At 42.8% G+C, this 19735-nt stretch overlaps 1 protein-coding gene across 1 annotated transcript in view; it reads right to left on the bottom strand.

The window, feature by feature from the left end:
- The window catches only part of adamts3 (ADAM metallopeptidase with thrombospondin type 1 motif, 3), an 87287-nt gene that overhangs the window by 66323 nt on the left and 1229 nt on the right, over positions 1-19735 (bottom strand). Inside the window, exons 3-4 of the mRNA XM_035379712.1 lie at positions 18566-18984; positions 4929-5085 (exon numbers count right to left, since the gene is read on the bottom strand). Coding sequence (XP_035235603.1) covers positions 4929-5085; positions 18566-18984 — 576 coding nt within the window. The remainder of the gene's footprint in view (positions 1-4928; positions 5086-18565; positions 18985-19735) is intronic.

The following is a 19735-nucleotide window of genomic DNA, read 5'->3' as shown; positions in this document are numbered from 1 at the left end:
GTTATGTAAATGCATGTCATGACCACTGGAGGCACCATATACATAGGAAATGCTTTTGTAAGTAAGTTTGTATGGAATGGGAAGGCACTTAATTACATAAATATAGTACATAGTACTAATTAATTGCCTTCCCATTTCATGCAAATATTCCATGTGAATATATACAATTCTTTATCTTTATATATACCAATATTTTGGAAAGTTGGACAAAAATAATTAAATTCCTAGATTCCAAGTAAACTACTTTCAGACTGTCACATCAACTTTTTTTGTGAAACAGCTGATTATTTCACTCTGCACCCAAATGTGCCGAATGTTTGCGATTTACAGACACCTTGTTCCGAAAAGAAAAAAATTTGAATGGCTGGTTTCGAACGTTCGTACCTCGGGTCAATGACCCTTCCTGTGTGTCTTAGGCCACGCATTCCCTCAGGAAAGAGCGGATTAAAAAGCAGCCCTTTGGCTGAAGGCTGAGGTGAGCTGAGCTACTTCCGTCACGTCGAATTCAAGCGAGAATGTGTGCTCTGAATGGCCCTAAAAAACCTTCTAGCTCAACCAGAAACTTGACTAAAGGTCCTATTCACTAGCCTATTGACATATCTCCTCTGACTGGGGGAGAAATGCAGTGCTCCAACATGCACCAGCTCAAAAAAGAATCATTTATGGTTTTAAATGCCATGCCATGTTTATGAAAATAGTGGTTTATGTAAATGCATTTAAATGACTTGACTTGAAATACAGAGAAAAGAAACTTAACTGTGCAGGCATCAGTGTTGTGTTGTTTTGACACATGCTCTTTGTGGAGCAGTCCCCACTAATGCTTCAAGGTTTTTTTCACTATCTTCAAAGAAAGATTTCCCACTGATTGATGAAGAGGCATTCCTCTTGTTAAAGGCCCAGGAAACTGAAATCTGTTAATTCTTTGCTGATGTGTTGTTTTAATACTTTTTTGCAATCACAAATGACACTGAAATATTTTGAAATGATTCTTGGAAAAATAATGTAGAAAAGCCTGTGCCGAGATTGGCTTTCTTTCCTCCCTTGGCTAAACACCAGGTTTTGAGTGGGGGCGGGGGGGGGGGGGTTATCTGGGTAGACTGTGTACAATGTACATCACTAAAACTCTATGACCGATTAAATCTTTTCTCCTTGTAAAAGATGCTCTTGCCACTTTTGTGCCGGCAAGCTAAGTTGGAAATGCCAAAACATTGTGCCTTCTCTCGATGCAGACTGACTAATGTTTTTTCTTTTCCAAAAAATGAAGGGACCAACAAGACATGGGTTTCATTTCAGAGGTCCACAGGCACAGCAATATTGCAATATATTTATAGGGCCCATTTTTGTGACTAGGACTTTGCAAACTATCTACACATTGTGGCTTTACTAAAAAGCTGGCACTGGTGCAAGGCCTTCCCTCTCTTCATCTCCCTCCCAACGTTTGCTGCTAATGACACCACTGGCGGTCACAGAACAGATCCAAGATGGTTTGGTAAGTAGGCCTGCAGTCATAATTAAATAGCTTTAATCTTAGATATGTGTAATTAAAGCCCTTCTTTATTTCGGTGTAATGTCCGGAGTCTGAGACTGCTGTCGAGTCTAATGTTAGTGTACAGTAGCTAAGTGTTACAATGTTATTACACATCGAATGATCTGCAGCTTTAACTATACGATGGTAAAGCCTGCACTGGGCAAACTGCTCTAACCTAACAATGTAATATGGTTTACATATGAGGTATCTTAGGGATACTGTATGACCATTAATGAGCACAGAATACACGCCCACTCTGTCCTTATCTGCTGAAAAGGTCACGCTAATCCAATAGTGTTTATTGCAATGTAATGGTTATAATTGGGTTAAAAAAATTTAAAGAAATATTAAGACAATCAACTGTCACTCCTGGGGAATATTACCGCAATTTGATCCAGTTTCCTGCACCTTTAACATATAAATACTTTGTGTTTGTGTTACCTTATTTTTTGGATAGGATAATTACTCTTGTGCATGACAAAAAACTCAAGGATGTAGATAAACTAGTATTGCCTGAGGCAACCATTACCAAGCTATGGAGGGTACCATTTGATAAAAAGAAGTATTCGCCCACATTGTCTAGGGCTCTGTTGATCTTTAAATATGAATGTTCTTCAAAAAAAAAAAAGAAAAGAAAAAAAAAGCCTAAAAGTTAACGTCTTTAATGAAAGCAGACTTCGGTCAAAGTAGGACAAGCACCGAGCTATCTGCTCAGCAGGTTGCTCTAGCATCATATTCCACAGACAGGAATGCCTTAGCTCACAGGCACAGCGAACTAAGGCATTTCTGTCTTCATTCTTCTCACATCTTCCTGACCACCACCTAACAAGCCTGGCTTTCAATAAAAAAAAGATCAATATAATCCTCACCGCTCAACCATTAAATGGCAGCCCATGGAGCGGGCTTATAAAATATTTTGTGGCTCCAGCATGCATTACATTACATTACAGGCATTTTCTTCTGTGTCAGAAATGTGAAAATGGCTCCCTTTTGTGAAATGTGTCGCTTTACAAAGGCCCTAATAAAACTAGACCGCATCAGTGTCGTCAATGAAAATCTAAATTGCACATATTCCGACCGTAGTTACTCAGGAGCCAGTCATTCTCAGTGTGTAAATTGATAAGTAGAGTTCAGTGTTTTTTCAAAAAAAGCTTCAGGATATTCCTTTCTTTAACTCTCAAGGTCACATAAAAAGAAGAGAATATAATATAGTGATTTCGGTGCAGGTAGGTCAAGTGTGTGTGTGTTTGTGTGTGTGTGTGTGTGTGTGTCTGTGTGCATAAGGAAAAACATTTCTAAAAATAAGGAAATAATCTAGAATCTTGCCAATCAAATTATCAAATCTCTCTAGCTGCTTGTGCAACGTCATGGTTTGTTTCTAAATTGTCCCTTTCTGGAACATGAAACATGTACATGTTTGAAAATCTGTATGCAGAGATTAAATTGTCTAAGGTTCAGATTCGGGGCAGTATCAAACCACCCACCATTTATGACACAGCAAAACCAGCTTGACCTGGATTAGCATGCCTGCCTGATAATACACACAACTGCCACTGAAAGTATTTGTCCGTAATTTATTTGAACAGCCAAACAATGTCCGTGCAGCCGCCCCTTAATTCTCGCCTGTTCCCGTGCCCCTCCTTCCTGCTCTTAGCTGACCGCACAAAAGTAAGGAGAGAGTGGGAGAGGCCACCTACAGTACGGTAAAGAGTGCGGTCAGACACAGCAGAAGGACGTCTGGGAAATCTCTGGGGTCCATTACACGGACAACGGCCCCCTTCCCCTGCCTGTTGTTCCCGGGCTGGCATTTCCTAGCAACCAGGAGCAACTCGGTAATCATTTCCCCACTCCCGTGAGTTTCCCACCTGGGACAAAGACACTCCGCCGCATTGTCATGGCAACGGCAACAGCCACACAAGCAGTTGGCCCTTTTAGAGCGAGTGAATGAGGAAACGTTGAAAGGGAACGGCGTGTTAAATGCTTGGTGACCCTGGGTTTCCCACTGTTCGAATGTAATTACAAAATTGCTTCGACAAAAAAAAAAAGCAAGTTTCTGAATGAACGTGCACTAAAAAGGGGTCCTCCACCGTCAAGACTGTTTGATGCCGAACGGAAAATGCATGCGCAAACATCTTGCGGGGAAAAAAAAAAGTTGTTCTCTCACAAATCAGATATAATGGAATGGGGCCACCAACAATGATCAAACAGCTGCCGGGCTTCTCTTGGGCCTTTGTCTGAAAGCGAACATGTACTCTTGCAAAGCATATTGTTTGTTTGTTTCTGCGTGCTGTTTGGATCCAAAAACAGCGCCGTTCGAGCTCCAAAACACTCCAAAGCACAAAAACGGCCAACAAATGCGGGTCCTCAGACTGCCATTAGCCGCACAATGACTCAACGCTAAGACTGAAATGTTAAGTGCCTGCTTCAGTCCGAGATAAATAACAGGTTTGGAGAGAGGCTTCCCCTGTTACTTCACCTTCCTGGAAAACACACACTACTCAGCACCAACAGGCTTTCCAGCAACACAGCAAAGTAGCCACTGTTAATGTCACTGACACCTCAGCCCAAATAAAAGCTTTGGATACAGTTATGCACTTTATGCTCCGGGAAAAGTAGATATTTGGTATCTTTGCTAATTGCAGGCATTAGTCCAAGAACAGGCTATTTACATCAGTTTGGTTCCAGGATCCATGCATAAGTTTGTTCAACTTTTTAAAAAAGTGTCATCCCACTTTGGAAAGACCAGTTGTTTTCCCCACCAGTACCCTCACCTTTGAGCCAGTGACAATTTAATACCCTTTGATCCTCACAGAACATCCCATTATCTGCACATCAGACCTCAACACAGCCTGGGTACACAGGGGAAAATGTGTGCAAAACCAGCACGCACGTCTGTTGCAATCACAGCTTCTCACTCAAAGAGTGAGCACTAGAACTAGACAACTGGCTTCCTCAGTCACTTGTGAAATCGTTTAGGAGCCTGTTCTTCACAATGTACATGCATCTTCCTATTTATGCACGAAAACTTGAATAAACAAAGGCTAATCCTAGCTAAGCAAACCACCGCTGAAACAGTCCACTAAAGAATCAATGTTTTCATTACATTTGAACCGAGTTGAGAAAAGAATGTCCTTGCACTCCGTGGACCCCGAGACGTCTTGCGGGGACTTCTTATCATTAAATGATATACTCCCACCACCAGATGGTCAGCTGCCGGTAAACTGGACGGTAAAACATGACTCAAAAGAAGGAGTTCTCACCAAGAGAGTGGCCAGGCATCCAAGATAAACTCTGAAATGGTGATTCAGGGGGAAAACGGCGCTTTTTGCGTATATCTCCTGTGTCTTGTGTATGTGGTGTCCATTCGGAGGAACTCCACGGGGCTGGAGTAAAAACATACCGTTGGCCTGGTAGTCCGTGGGCGTGTCCGAGGAGGCCTGCAGCACGGCCGACCGTCGGTAGACCACGTGGACCCGCCCCTTCTCTTCCCGCTCCTGCGTGCCTCTCTCCAGCGGCTCAATGAAGTATTCATCCGAGTCGGTGCGGATCATGCCGGCCTGGTTACACGGAACAAGGAGAGGCATTAAGGGACTCCGGGTCAACTCCGCTCAGCGTCTGCCCAGCAATCGCCTGGGGTATTCCTGTTGAACGTAAGAGATAATACAAACGCGCTCTCCGCGCCACTGAATCAGCCTTTGGCTCACGTTCAGCTGTAAGGAATGTGAACAGATATTACTCAGCTCTATTACGTGGATACTGACTTCTCGCAAGCTGTTCTGTGATGTAAAATCGGTTCTCTGAAGCACCCTTCACTTAAAAGTGAAGTATTTTAATGCAGAGATAGCGAGTCATTTGGCTTCAGACTCCTGCTGGCTAAAGTGTGGAAACTTGGAAGGATCTTTCTTTAAGTGTATACAGCCCAAGCTCAAATAAAACAAAATATACAATAATAATAATAATAATAATAACAAAGATACTTTGCTAATGATTAATTAGTAAAATGAAATTGCACTGGGTATGAGTCATGGGCTTAAAATGATAACAAGAGCAAAAACTGTTGACTTGCATCCCTCTGATGCAAGCTTCAAAGCGGCTAGACAGACAAACCTGTATTACAAGATTTGTGCAAAATCAAACTCAGTGCCAGTTTAATATTGCTTTAATTAAGCACATTGAAGATTGTATCACTTGGGCCTTCATTAAATTGATGAATCTCACATGCATAGCGTGCATGCACAGTCAATCTTAATAAGTGATGTTTTCTCTGAAAACCGGACTATCAGGGCATAAAGAATTTGATTTCCTGTCCCTCCAGATATCGCAGACCATTAATTACGCTGAAATTTTCAATTAAAAACAAAATTAGCCACATGATCAGCTGCAAATTAGAGGCGTCACAAATACATTACAGACTTTGCCATTAATTATTGAGGCATATATGCAATATTTAAATAATGCGTGTGTGTGCATGTGTTTGCGTAAGTGTGTGTGCACGTGTGTGTGTGCATGTGTGTGTGTGTGCATGTATGTGGGTGCACATGTACATGTGTATGCATGTGTGTGTTCATGAATGTGTGTGCATGTCTGTGTGCAATGTGCTTGAATATATGCATGCATGAAATTTACACATGCCTTTGCATATGTGCATGTCAGTGTGTATACACATTAACATTTCTGTATGTGTGTGTTTGTGTGTGCATGCTTGCATGTGTGCGTGTGCGTGTGTGTGCATGCTTGTGTGTGCATGTGTGTGGTGTGTGTCTGCATGTGTGCATGTGTGTGTGTGTACATGCATGCGTTTGTGGGTGTGTGTGTGTGTGTGTGTGTGCGTACGTGCTTGCATGCGTGTGTCTGCATGTGTGTGTGTGTGTGTACGTGCTTGCGTTCATGTGCGTGTGTCTGCATGTGTGCATGTGTGTGTGTGTGTACGTGCTTGCGTTTGTGTGTGTGTGTACATGCGTGTCCGTGTGTGTGTGTACGTGCTTACGTTCGTGTGTGTGTGTACATGCTTGTCCGTATGTGTGTACGTGCTTGCGTTCGTGTGTGTGTGTACATGAGTGTCCGTGTGTGTGTGTGTGTACGTGCTTGCGTTCGTGTGTGTGTGTACATGAGTGTCCGTGTGTGTGTGTGTGTACGTGCTTGCGTTCGTGTGTGTGTGTACATGCGTGTGCGTGTGGCCGGCTCGCCCTATGAAACGGCCCCTCAGTCAGGCGTCCCCGCGCTGGCCCCCTGTGCCCGGCCTCAGTTCTCAGCCTCGCTGGAATGCTGCACTCATGGTTTCATTTCGCGGCTCTCATCCTCACGCCCCCCCCCCCCCCCCCCCCCCCCCCTGCGCGCCCCCCCCCTCCCCAGCCCCAGCCTGTGTGCTCAGGGAGAGCCCGACTCCCTCGATTCGCTCAGCACTGCACCGGCCTCGTGGCCTTTTCTCCTCTTCCCTCAGCTTATCCTTCCTAACAGAGCACGGCGGTAACCTGAGACGGCCTTCTAAAGGCACAGAACCGCCATGGGAAACCAGAAAGCATCTTGATTTTAAGCATCTCAGGACACAGATAGGCTTTGTGACAAGATTCCCTAAGACTGGGGAGAATCGCGACGAAGAAGTAAAGTGCCCTCAAAAACATGCTACGTGCCTGTAAATGGTAAAATATCACCTAATGCACCAATTGCAGAAATATAGAACGTACAAGAAATCCCTGCACCTTTGTTATTTTTATTGTTATTGTTATTTTTAATGAACAGCCAAGGAAGCCATCTTGGGCCAGAGAAAATTATGAAATTATGAAAATAAATTTCATCAGTAAAGAAGCACGGCCCTCAAAACTGCATACCATCTTAAAATAGTCAAAACTACTCATTTGAAAAGTAAACACCCTGACGGAAGGACACCAAACATGAATCACGTTTCCAAACATCAAACTCACAACACTGATCGGAACGAATATTCAGGACTCTTCCTGCGTTTGTTTGGAAAGCATTCTGGTAAAGGTTCTGCAAGGCAAAGTTTTTGAGATGTAGCAGCACAAATCATCACAGATTTATCTCCACAACACATGCCCGAGAAACCTTCCAAGAACAATATCGGCGAAATTAAAGCAGGATGCGCAGAAACTAACCAGATTATGTGTTGTTTTATTATGTCTGAATGAAAAACTACTCGCAGCTGAAATTGGGTGTGCCGTATCTGGGCGAGCAAGACACCGCTCGGCTCCTAAATCTCTCCGGTGTCAGAGCCTAACGTACATGGGACATTAATTCCAGCCTACACAGACCAGCGCCTCGTCTGACCTACATTCATTGCCGCGTGAAGCCATACACTTCCACGCATAAGCACGCGTTTCCATCCAGCGCATATCTGCCAGGGTCAGCCCTTCCCAACCGGAGAGCGATCTTCGAGTCGTGCTTCCATTCATAGCTCTCTGCTAGCGTTTCCCTCTTCCTAGTCCATTGTTCCCGATTTTCCTGAGCTATTGTGCCCTTGAGATCCTGGTATGTTTGACATTGGGCAAGAGTAGTGTACTAAGCCTGGAGCTTCCAGATGCACTATATATCTCTGTTAAATATTCCGGTCTTTCGTAACAGTGATTTACGCTCAGTATCTCACATCCAGCAGCATGCCGTTATCGAAAGTTCAGATAAAGAACAATGAAAAATATATATGTAGCACTGAGACAAGCGGTTGGATGTAGTTTGCGAGCTTGGTATGCTTTGAACAGTATCAGTCTCTGAAGTATACCTGGCAAGACTTCCTACAATATGTTTCAATGAGATCACGGTAAACACAGATACTGTTGTGACTGCACTGTGTGAATGCAAGCGTACACCAGAAATTTGCATTTTAAACAGAACCACAAATGGTAACACAGACCAAAATGATTGTTTTCAAAGACCACGCAAGAGGTAAGAGAATTTTGTACTCCGAGGTGAACCTTAGACCCTTTTTGCATGTGTGCATGTGCACGCGTATGTAGCACTTATTTATTTATTTATTTATTTATTTATTTAATCATTTATTTATTTATTTTACCTTAAATTTATCAGGAAGTCCCACTGAGATAAGGGATTTCTTTCCAAGGGTGACCCAGCCAAGTCTAAAGCAGAACTAAGAGGAACAATATGTTGTTCAGGATGATTCATTTGTAATAACGTGGCAGTAAAACTGTATTTATTTAATGGCCAAACAGAGAGATTCTTCAGATGAGTATTTCAGCATTTGACTCCCATTTGCAGAGCAAGGGAAAGAGTTTGTAAAAGCATAATTACACCTCTATTACATTGGATGTAGTTTATGTCACGTAAGTAACGATTCAAGTAGAAAGTCTGCTTACATTCAGTGCACGCGTTATACTTTTGTAAAGGCAACAGCTCTATAGCGCTACACAAATTTGAACATACAATACAACTTGGTCTTTGGACCAATAAGGATTTAAAGCTGAATAGAGACAACAGTCTACAAACAATGACTGAGAAATATATCAGTCCAATGAATGCCGTTCATAATTACGCAAAACCTCTGCTCTGCTAACTGCATATTGCCCATGACCAAAGAGTGAAGAGAGCCAGACTACATTTATACAGTGCTGTTGAAATAAAGTCACTTAAACATGCATCAAATGAGAGAATAAGTGCTGCAAGAGTTATGCATGTGTGAAAAATCAATGAGCAATACATTTGGCACACTGGGGGGTGGCCTGGCTGTGAAAATGTATGTTGAAGCTGTGTTTTTGTGACTACACTGGCTCTGGAGGAATGACTGTAGGCCGAGAGCCATGACAATCAGTTTGCACACATCCACAGCTCATCGACAGGCCAATGAGCCACAGTAAAATAAATATGTGGTGAAAAAAAAGCAAAAGTGCTGCAAGAAGGTGAAGAAAATTGTGAACAGAAATGCACACAGTTTCCATATTAGGCCAACGTAAAGCATTTAACGAATCTATGTATTATAAGCAATAAGTGCCTAACACATGAGCCTAATCAGGCAAGTTGTGAGAGCTATGCAAACGCAAATCGTTGTTTTGGCAGACACCCTATCGGCCTGGATTCAATCAACACGTGCCTCTTCAACCTTACGGTTATAATTAAGCAAGAGATTGTGATGACCAAAATTTACTGACCAGACTTTATTTGTTGCATTCATTTGTTAGTCAAATGTTTAATACTTATTGTGTTTGGGTGCGAATGGGAGTGACTGTGGACCAAGGACAATATCAATAAACTGGCCAGATAGGCTGTACAGTTCATGCTTGATAAACAAGCCATTTAAAGGATGAGCAGGTGAAAAGAGAATAAGGAGGGTAAACTTATCGCCACTTTTTAAAGACACATTTTGCAACCACATCTTTGTCCCAGTACAACTATTACATCTACATAGTTCAGTGTTAAACTAACCCCGCTGGACCATATGTACTCTGTTAGCGTTGAATTAACACTGGGCATTCTACCGCATGCATCAACTTAGACCAAAAAGCATGGTGAATTTCAATGGATGAAAGACTGTTGACTGTGCTCTCAAGCTGGGGAGCTACAGAAAGAAAAGCAGCAAAACAGTGGCCCTTCATCCTTACTGGCTTGACAGCCTGACAATACTACAAGGTCGGCCAATTTTCTGAATGAATCCAGCTACAAAGTGGTCTCAAAATACAATGAGTTAGTGGAGAGGGAACACTACTAAGTCAATGATGGCATTCCCACATTTCAGCTTGAGAGTTCCTAAAAGCATACACCGCCAGGTCATGCAAGGCACATTTAAAGTCCTTGATTGATGGCATTCCCAATATGAGTTCAACACAATTCGTTCACAAAGGAAGGGCAATGTGCTTACGAATCAGGATGAGACGTTGCACTTGAGGGCAATGACACTACAGTAAATCCATATTGCACACGCTTCTGTTGTACCTCCAAAGACTTCAGCATCTATGAGAACCACACTGTATTCTCTGCAACAGGCATCTCAAACTCAAATCCTGGAGGGCCACTGTGTCTGCTGGTTTCTGATGTGTTCATGCACTTAAGAGCTTAATTGAGTCACGGGTTGGTTAAAGAGTCCGCACACCTTATTCCCAAAGCCTAAAGTTTCTGCCGATTGAAAGGAAATCACAAAAAACAGCCAAGATTTCAGCCGTCCAGGACTGGAGTTTGAGACCCCTGCTCTAATATGTACACTATGATTTATTACCATTACCTTAAAACTATTTACTATTTAACTAGTAAACCGCTTAACTATTAGTTCATTATTTTTGTTTGCATTTTTGTAAGTCACTCCAGTCAAGAGCATTAGCCTAAATGTAAAAGCGATATGAAATCACTTCTCAAATCCAACATTCGTATAAGGCTTACAGGTCTCATCATTAAGACCCTTTTAAATTGTAGCAACATTAAACTTTACCGTCCCCAAAAAATGTATGACTAAATAAATTGTGATCTATGGGAACATACAGGGGGCGAGCCATTAAAATGCCTTTGATTCCATGAAGGCCCATTTATTTCGCCTCCATTTCTGAAAGCGGAATAACACGCGGAAGTGTGGCCTCATCGCCGTGGCGATACCGACGGCGTTGTCAGCGGCGACTCCCCGGCCACCCCGCGCGCGCTTCGCGGAGCAGACAATCGCAGGTGGCTTCGCTGCGCCCCGGCCTGCCGTTACCTAAATAGAACCCCCTTCGGAAAAGGTTGAGGAGTCCTGTGTTCCATCAGTTTAATATCCCGGCATCAGAGCCGGCCAAGCAGACACCGCCATACTGCCAAGACAAACATATGGGATTCAGCTGAAGGGGTCCAGTTTTCTAAGACAGCCCTCCAGTCTAAACTTCTTAAGGAGCCGGTATGAACGTGCCTTATTTAAAGAGGTACCGCCGCTACGTAGCAAAAGGCGCGGATTCAGCCGAGACACTGGCACCTTTCACCCTCCGTGTTGTTTAAAGGTGTGTTTGGTTTAGAAATGTGTGCGAACCTTCGTCATCATTACCCGCCATTTTCGTCCCCCTTTAAAAGGAACTCTAAGGAAAAATTACACCGGCTAATTTCTTTTTCGATTTGAAAAAAAAGGAAAGAAAAAAAACGACAGTCCTCCATCTCGGCGAGGAAAAGTAGAATCTCTGTATTTCTAGGAAGGAAAATAATAATAAACAAGTCCTTGCAAAAATATTTCACAGGCGTACTTAGAATTAACACAATAAAGAACCCCCTCCCCTCTCCGTAAACTCTGCTTTTGGAGTTTTTCTGTTGTTTATTTATTTTATAAAATGAGACCCTGATTTGTTTGAGTAAGATGTTATCACAGACGTCACACATTGGTGGCTGAAGAAAAAAACACCCCCCGAGCACATGGAAACACACGTGTCTCCACACCAGCGCACCACTACATGCCACTCAGGCATGTCCGTCAATACAGAGAGGGCTTTTTCTTATTGAAGAAACTCGCGCAAGTCTTTCAGACCCTGGCACCGTACGCCCTGAGGGATGCACAGCCAGTCGGCGGGAGCGAAGGTGACACTCGGCCTTCCCGCCACTGTCGCGAACCGTTTGAAGTACGAAAACACAGCATTCACACCCGAATAAATCCCACCTCTCTCTCCGGCCTCAAAGGGACATTAACGTCTGAACGCTGCTTTGAAAGGTGGCAAGGATAACTCCTACAAAGCATCAGTTAATCAAAAAGCAAGAAAAAAGTTGGCTGAACTAGCTTAGAGGCTATGATTTAAATGCACACAAGAGGACTAATATGTGAAAAAAAGAAGCACTTCTCCTGAAGAGAACCTTAAGAAACAGCTTGCCTCTGCAATTCCTTCTGCAGTTCCCCTCCCGTACCTCAAACCATATACCAAAACAGCTCTGGGGTCAAACTTCTGCAACGGCAAGTCCTTCGCTGAATCAACAAGGAACATCAATAACTATTAGTGAATACAACTCTTGTGCCTACTACGGGTCAGTGGGGAAAGGAACCGGGCACACTTTTCTCCAAATCAAAAGGAACATTTAAAGGACCTGCAAAAAGCTCCCGACATGTCAGCTGTGCACGTCTAAATCACGTCTTTGTGTGTGACGGGGGAGGACGAGTGGACGTTGAAGAGCAACCGAGGCTGCAAACCACAAACATCATCGACAAACAGACAGGTCCCGGTTTGAAAATGCACAAAGGAAAAAAGATCATCTGCATGTTTTCGTTCACCTGCTTTGTCACCTGTCCAAATGCTCCGCCACAGCAGGCGTGCCCCATTGGGGACTTCGGAAAGCCAGCTCTTCAGTCTTAGGCTGAGTCATTCAGTTCCAATTAGGGTGCATGGGGGAAAGCAGATTGAGTGATAAAAACTTTTGATAACTTATTTATATTGCGCATTAATGCGAGCAGATGTTTATTGCCGAGGAAACAGTCCTTTGAGTAGGCACTCATTAGTCATGTTGCCGCTAAATGCTGGTAGCTAAATATCGTCATTACACATGACAATTCTTAGGAGGCTGCCAATTCTTTGGAAGATGAAAACCCCTAGCAAGGTAAAACCTGTGTGTCAATAAGTACTTATATGAATTTCACCTTTCAACTTAAATAAATACTGGTGAATAGTGGAGCTGGTAAACTTCAATCAGATGTGTCTTCATGCGGGTCAGTTATTGTATTATGGAACAGAGGCCCTGTTTATTCCATAGCCAGCCAAAAGGAGCAGATTGTATCCAGGTTTCTGTCACTGATGACACAAAAAAACAATTAGTTCTGCCAAAATTTGGTAGACATTCACACAAGTATGTGGAACCCATTTCCTCAAGTGACAGCGTTTGGCATTTTATTACAGTAGTCTCGCTTTGTGTAAAATTCCTTGCATAGTTCACACTCTTTAGTTTGTCCTCAGACCATGGAAATTCAAAGTACATCTTCTACAGTTAAACGTTAAGACAACAAGTTTCCAAAGCAAACTACGCCACTCGGCCTACCAGAGTATATACACTATCCAGTCATAAAAATTACTGCTTACTTTAAAAATGTCTCTGCTGTATAATTTCTGGCATGCACAAATGTGGCATGCATTAATTGTTGGAAATATAATACAAAAATACATAAAAATATAAATAAACAGTGCCAACTTCTATATGTAGCCAAGATTCCACAATTTCTCAGAATTTCTGCTGTAATGTCATCAAAATGCTTTTGCAGGTTTTTGGTCATGTCAAAAAATCAAAAAACCTATCATGGATAAGGTGCATATAACATAAAAGCTCAATCTTTTCACTTTATATCACCCTTTGGACAGGCATGAAATTTGAGAATAATATATGACAGAGATAACAGGCTAAGACAATTTAGCGTTTATCCAGAAAGACATTAAAGATAAACATGGATATTTGTTTTCTCAGTGGTAGACATTCAAAGCAAAACTGGAGCTCACTTTAACTGCATGAAAAAAGCTCCCACATTTAATGTGCAATCACAAAGCTTTTGGACCAGCTCTCAACCCTTTGAAATTTTAAATCCACATGGAACGTTGTAATAAAGAGCTTTATTTAATTAAAGTCCCGTAAGACCTTTGTGTGTTGTGATTGAGGCCTGTTACATGGGTGGGCGGAGACTAGTGTCTGTGATGTCATCAACAGGAAGCAGAAAATGTGGGCCCAAGCCTCTAAGGAAAAAGCCAATACATTACTACAGCAACACACATGGCAATGCTAACAGTCAAAGCGGAGAAGTTTGTTTACTCTCAATACAGTATACACATGCGAAATTTCAAGGCCCTTGCTTGCATTCTCATCATTGTTTATATTGTTTTTGGTTTGTTATGGGTTTGTTATGTAGCTACTTTAGTGGTGTAAAAATGCACCACAAATAGAAGAAAATTGTACTACAGCATATGTATGTGTCTACACTTGACTTTTGATTACTAGTAAATAACCCACTGGTCACAAAGAGAACAGGTGTGCTTGAAACTCAAAGACAGTAATTAGTTATTTTGACTGTTGGAAACTGCATGCATAAATTCATCTTTGGGCTGCAGACACCATAAATGTCACAAACTCATATTTAAGATTCAGAAGCAAAGCTGATTTCAACACTATACTCTTTGTTCAGCTTGACTGGAATTCGAGGCATGAGTGAAGGGGGAAACTCGTGTTCAAAGACCTTTCTGACTGAGTCCCAAAAACACTGAAGCAGAAAATGAAGCTGTCACTGGCAGCATAAGAAGAAGTAAACTAACTCCGGCGATAATTACCCTTATTAATCCAAAGACACTACTAGCTGGGTGACTTATTGACAGTGGGTGACCTAACACAGCAGGAATTAAGCTCATCCAGAAGCTTAGAACCAACAAGATGCCACAAAAATCTTAGTTCAGATGAGATTTGCTAAGCTCTTGCAAAGCTCCTTGTTTACTCCCATATCTTCCATAGTTAGACATAATATGCTCTTCGGTAGCATTTATTCTCATGTTATTAACGGGAGAGTTTAACATGAAACAGTCGGATTTAGAGCAGTTTAGCATTTAGCGCATTGCCCATTTCTGAAGTGACCTCCGTTTGGGGTTCATTTTAGACCTCCTTTGACCTCCTAAGGAAACACAGCACTGCATAAAGAGTAGCTAAATATTTTGTGCAGAAAGACGTGTAGAATTTGCCTAAAACTGACTTTTCAGTGCTGGTATCATAGTGATACTGCCCGGGTCAATCTTGCCCTAAACAACTTGACTTAAACACGGTCCACTAACACAGATGTCTGTCCCAAAGGCAATGGTACGTAACACATACTATGCATACATCACAGTAGCACAATAAAGCTTCAAATCATAGCTTTTATTTATTAGAAGCTCTTAATAATTTCCTGAGGAATCAAACATCCATGTCACAAGTGGTCCAAACTGCAGTGTGCTCCTACTTACAGCTGGATACATACCTTTTCTCTCAAGGAAGCAAATATTGGCTTCTGAGGCACTACTGAAGAGGCTGTCGTAAAGAATCTCCCGTCTCAAAATGACTATAATTAACAACCATAAAGCACACACCTAGAGACTAGAAGCACTGCTCTAGATCAAAGGTGATTACCACGGAAGAAAACCTGTTTGATCCCTCGGAAGTAGGACGTTTTTCCACATTTCAAGCAATATATTTTAAAAATTGTGACCTTTAAAATAATGTCAAATAAACACTTACTTTAATAGTAGCTGAGCTGGCCTGAACCCTTAGAGGCAATGCAATGTACTTAATAAGGAAATGAGTCACTGATGGGAAACATTTAAAAAGGCACATTCAGCAAACCACAGCCGTTAACGTGGGTCATTACTGTACCCAGAAGCTGAGGGTCCCCAGGAACCACGACCATTTTAATTATCTCTACAACCCCCCAAAGGGAAACAACCTGACTGGCACAGCATGACTGAGGTTTGGAACCGGGACGTGTACAGTTTAGTACCGTTACACATTAAACTGAGAAAACAACTATTGAACAACCCTAACTAGACATCATTTTCATGCGTGTTCATTTCCCTATGCAGACCCCAGGTGCACCCGTTATGACCCACTATGCAGAATAAAACTTCACAGAACTTTTTTTTTTCCACAAAATCAGATCACATTCCTTCATCACATCAGTGAAAAATCAAAGGGACCCTAACTGATTGTCCTTGGGCCCCTCAGCTTGAATTCGTTTCACGGCAACTAGCCAGATCTAAAACTTCCTGCCGTAGCACAGCTTCTTCCAAACGGGGCAGATCCAATCACAATGACAAGGGTCACCATCACATTAGAAGTCAGAAAGAGAACACTTATCACCAGCTGCGTGGGTACAAACTGCGGAAGCCACCCACAGAAATGGGACAATGGCACGGAGAGGTCTCCCAAAACCCCAGCAACAATGCAGCCACCCTGTTAATGTTCAGCCGCCCTCATATGAATGCCTCCTGCTCTGTGTGACCCAACCTTTCTCTCAGTGCAACCGCTCACAATTCACTACACTGGGAAGCCCGCGCATTCCATTCCTTTCTAGCACAGAGAAGAATACGTGTTGTTTCTTCATAACCTGATTAGACGTGCGGCTCAGTTCAAACCTTAAGGGGTCATGCAAAGGTCAGGGGAAACCTCCACCGGTTTTTTTTTTAATCCACGAGATAACAAAACACGTTTAGTTTCACTTCTCATAACACAAAATATCGGAAGAGCAGCGGACGGTAGCTTCTCACCACGTGAATGCTTCCTCGCTCGTCCTGAATCAAGGGCTATGGCATCCCCTCACCCCCCCCATTGGGAGTTTCAGCTTGGGGGAAATTACTGTTTGGCCCACGGTGGGAAAAACACCCCAGGAAGCACAGAATGGGGGCAGTAGATATGCAAACAAAGCTGACCCCGGGTTAAGCTGAGGCCTCCCTGGCGGTTAAATTCAAGGTTACGTATCACCACAAATAAAGGCCAGATCAAAGGGAAATCCAGGCATGCTCCCACAGAGACCAGAAACAGTGTGGGGAGATGGGGCCTTAGACTGTCACCACAAACAGCAAAGGACCTGTATGAAGTGAAGACTTGAAAGACAAACAGAAAATTTTGAATTTCAAATATTATTATACTGTTATGAATATTATTGCAATGCGCTGTGTAAGTATGCTTCTGCTCCACCTAACACAGCTACTGAATAAGTAATCAAATGGCAGAGTACAGAGAGTGTGCTAAAATTGAAAAATGAAGAAGCATGCAGCATAAACGCAATGCCACACTTAGAATCAACTCTTGACCTTTTTTTAGCTATCTTGTGCATGAATCAATGATGCAATGACATATTACTAGCCAAGCAGCCGAACTGAGCAGCCAAATACCCAATTACTTTAGATCTCATAAAATCTGAGGGGACTATGTATAAAAAAGGCTGTAATTCCAACATCGATCATCCGATATGGATAGAAATACACTCAAATTATAGATGACAGTCTGTGCACTTTAACTGCATATTCCTTTAATTTCAAATCCAATGTTCTGGAGTACAGAGCCAATGCAACAAAATAATGTGTTACTGTCCAAATACTTATGAACTGCACTGTATATAAAAACCCCTGGAGGTTCTGGGCGTGTGAGGACTTCCAGGACCTGTAGCTCATAAGTGAATTGAAGCCCTCTTCAGGATAGATGATGGCTAGTCATAATGACTGACTGTTAAATTCAAGCCACAGAGAGGCTGACCCAAGGCTCCAATTCGCCAGGGCTGAAATCACTTATCTACTCCCCAGCCACCTTTTCAATCATTCAACTGCGGCTCACCAGTGGCTCAGTCATAGGCTGATCCCTGTAGTCTTCACATCACAAGTTTGAGTCTGGGCTGTGTCATTAACCAACTACAACTGAGACTAACAGGGGCAATACATAATTGCTCCATCCAGCCAGGGCAAGAGGCTTAAAGTGGCCCTGTTTCTATGAGTCTATCATTGCATTGCTGCCCCCTAGCTGCTCATCATGCAACTGCACGTTACCAATCTGCCTCAGAGGGAGCTATGCCACCTCTCCGGTCAGTGAGTGCACCCATGCTACATGCTGTATAGCTTATGTAAAACAGGCACTGGTTCATTTACTCCCAGAATTCTGTGCACTGCTGCTGTGGTAACAAAAAAAAAACTCACTGGAATTTTGGAAGCAGGCGGACTGTGGACCAGAGGATCCTGGGTTCTGTCCCACTACATGGATAACATAATGTATATCCCACTGTATTTTTTAGTTCAGATTTACATGTTTTTCAAACTAAATGAGCAGTAAGTAAATAAGTAATAAATCCGATTAAAAGGGGATGCTACATTACATACAGCATAATACAACATAGCTTTACATTGCATACAACATGCTATAACACCATTTAGTTCTGCATTCAAAATCACCTATAAATGTTAATGGTCTGAATATCAGTTAACAGCAAATACAGAATAAATCTGAGTAACGTGTAAACTTTGAGACAGGGGGCTAAAACTATAATCTATCCAAAATGAACAGAAAATTCAGATTCAAATGAACAGACTGGGGGGCACAGATAAAGGGGAAGAGAGAGAGAGAGAGAGAGAAGGAGAAAGAGAAAAACCAAGCACCTACCAGCCCGTCACAGTTGTTAATTGCCACAGAAGCCCCGGGGACGTCGGTGATATCTCCGATGAAAGTGCAGTCGGTCTGGAGCAGCTCCCTCTTCAGTACCCTCTCCGCGCCGGACCGGGTGCCGTTCCCCGTGGCGTTTCCGTCGTTCCCGGCCCCCTCCGGCTCGTCGTGCCACTCCACCATGGCGCCGGGGGCGATGAGCCTGCGGTTGGGCTGCAGCCTCAGGTGAAACTCCCTCCCGAAGGCCGTGACGTTGAAAAACAGTCTCTCCTCGCTCGCGCTCCCTGGCCCCTGCTGCACGTCCCTCTTGACCCGCTGCTTGTGATTGGCCGAGAGGAGGTGCGACAGGAAGTGCCCCTCCGCGTCGGTGCTGATGGGCGTGATCAGACCGTACTCTCGCAGCCTGTTCTTGAGAAACTCTGGAGGAGTGGAGTGCAAGAGAATCCAAGATATTAAAACCGACTCCTTCGGGCCCTTAGCTGAAAAGGGCCATTAAAAACAAGGTAATTAACTCTGGGAATAGACCCCCATCAAATCAAGGATCTACCACTTCCTTGAGCAATGCCAGAGAAAATCTGCAGGGACAGAAAAGGGGTATCAAGCTGCCAGACTGCAATGAATCTGAACAGGGAACACTGTTTGATTTATACTAAGATCCTCATTCAGTCGCTCATTTGTGGTCAGGTTAGAAGTGAAGGGAAGTTTAAAACCCTCGAACGGTCCCCTTTCATTTCAAAGCAATTTCCCATCTAAATTTGGCCTGCCTTCTAGACACAAGAATGATGGTTTGTAAACAGGTAAGCATCTGAAGGGGAGGGGAAAAAATAAAGTAAATAAATAATCAAAGCCATACATTTTGGACCTTGTCATTTACTTTAGGTGGTCCAACCCCCACAAGAACTAGAAGACAGATGTAACTGTTGCAGTAATACAGACAAACATGTTATGTATTTAGAAAAACTAATTTTTAGGAAGTAAAACTATGTAGGGCATTATAGTTCCATAAAATGCACTTTTGCATGCATTTTCTTAGTCTAGAAGCCAAATTTCATGAGAGTTTTCAATCTCAGCACCATGTAGGTTAGTTCTGGTTTCTGCAGATTTTAACATATTGGTTTTGCTTGTTCTGTGGTCTAACTTGAAAAGTACCATTTTGCCTTATAGATGCTT

This window comes from Anguilla anguilla, chromosome 10 (genome assembly GCF_013347855.1).
Source record: "Anguilla anguilla isolate fAngAng1 chromosome 10, fAngAng1.pri, whole genome shotgun sequence".
NCBI lineage: Eukaryota > Metazoa > Chordata > Actinopteri > Anguilliformes > Anguillidae > Anguilla > Anguilla anguilla.
The sequence above is the reverse complement of the archived record's forward strand: the minus strand, read 5'-3'. Positions and strand labels throughout refer to the sequence as shown.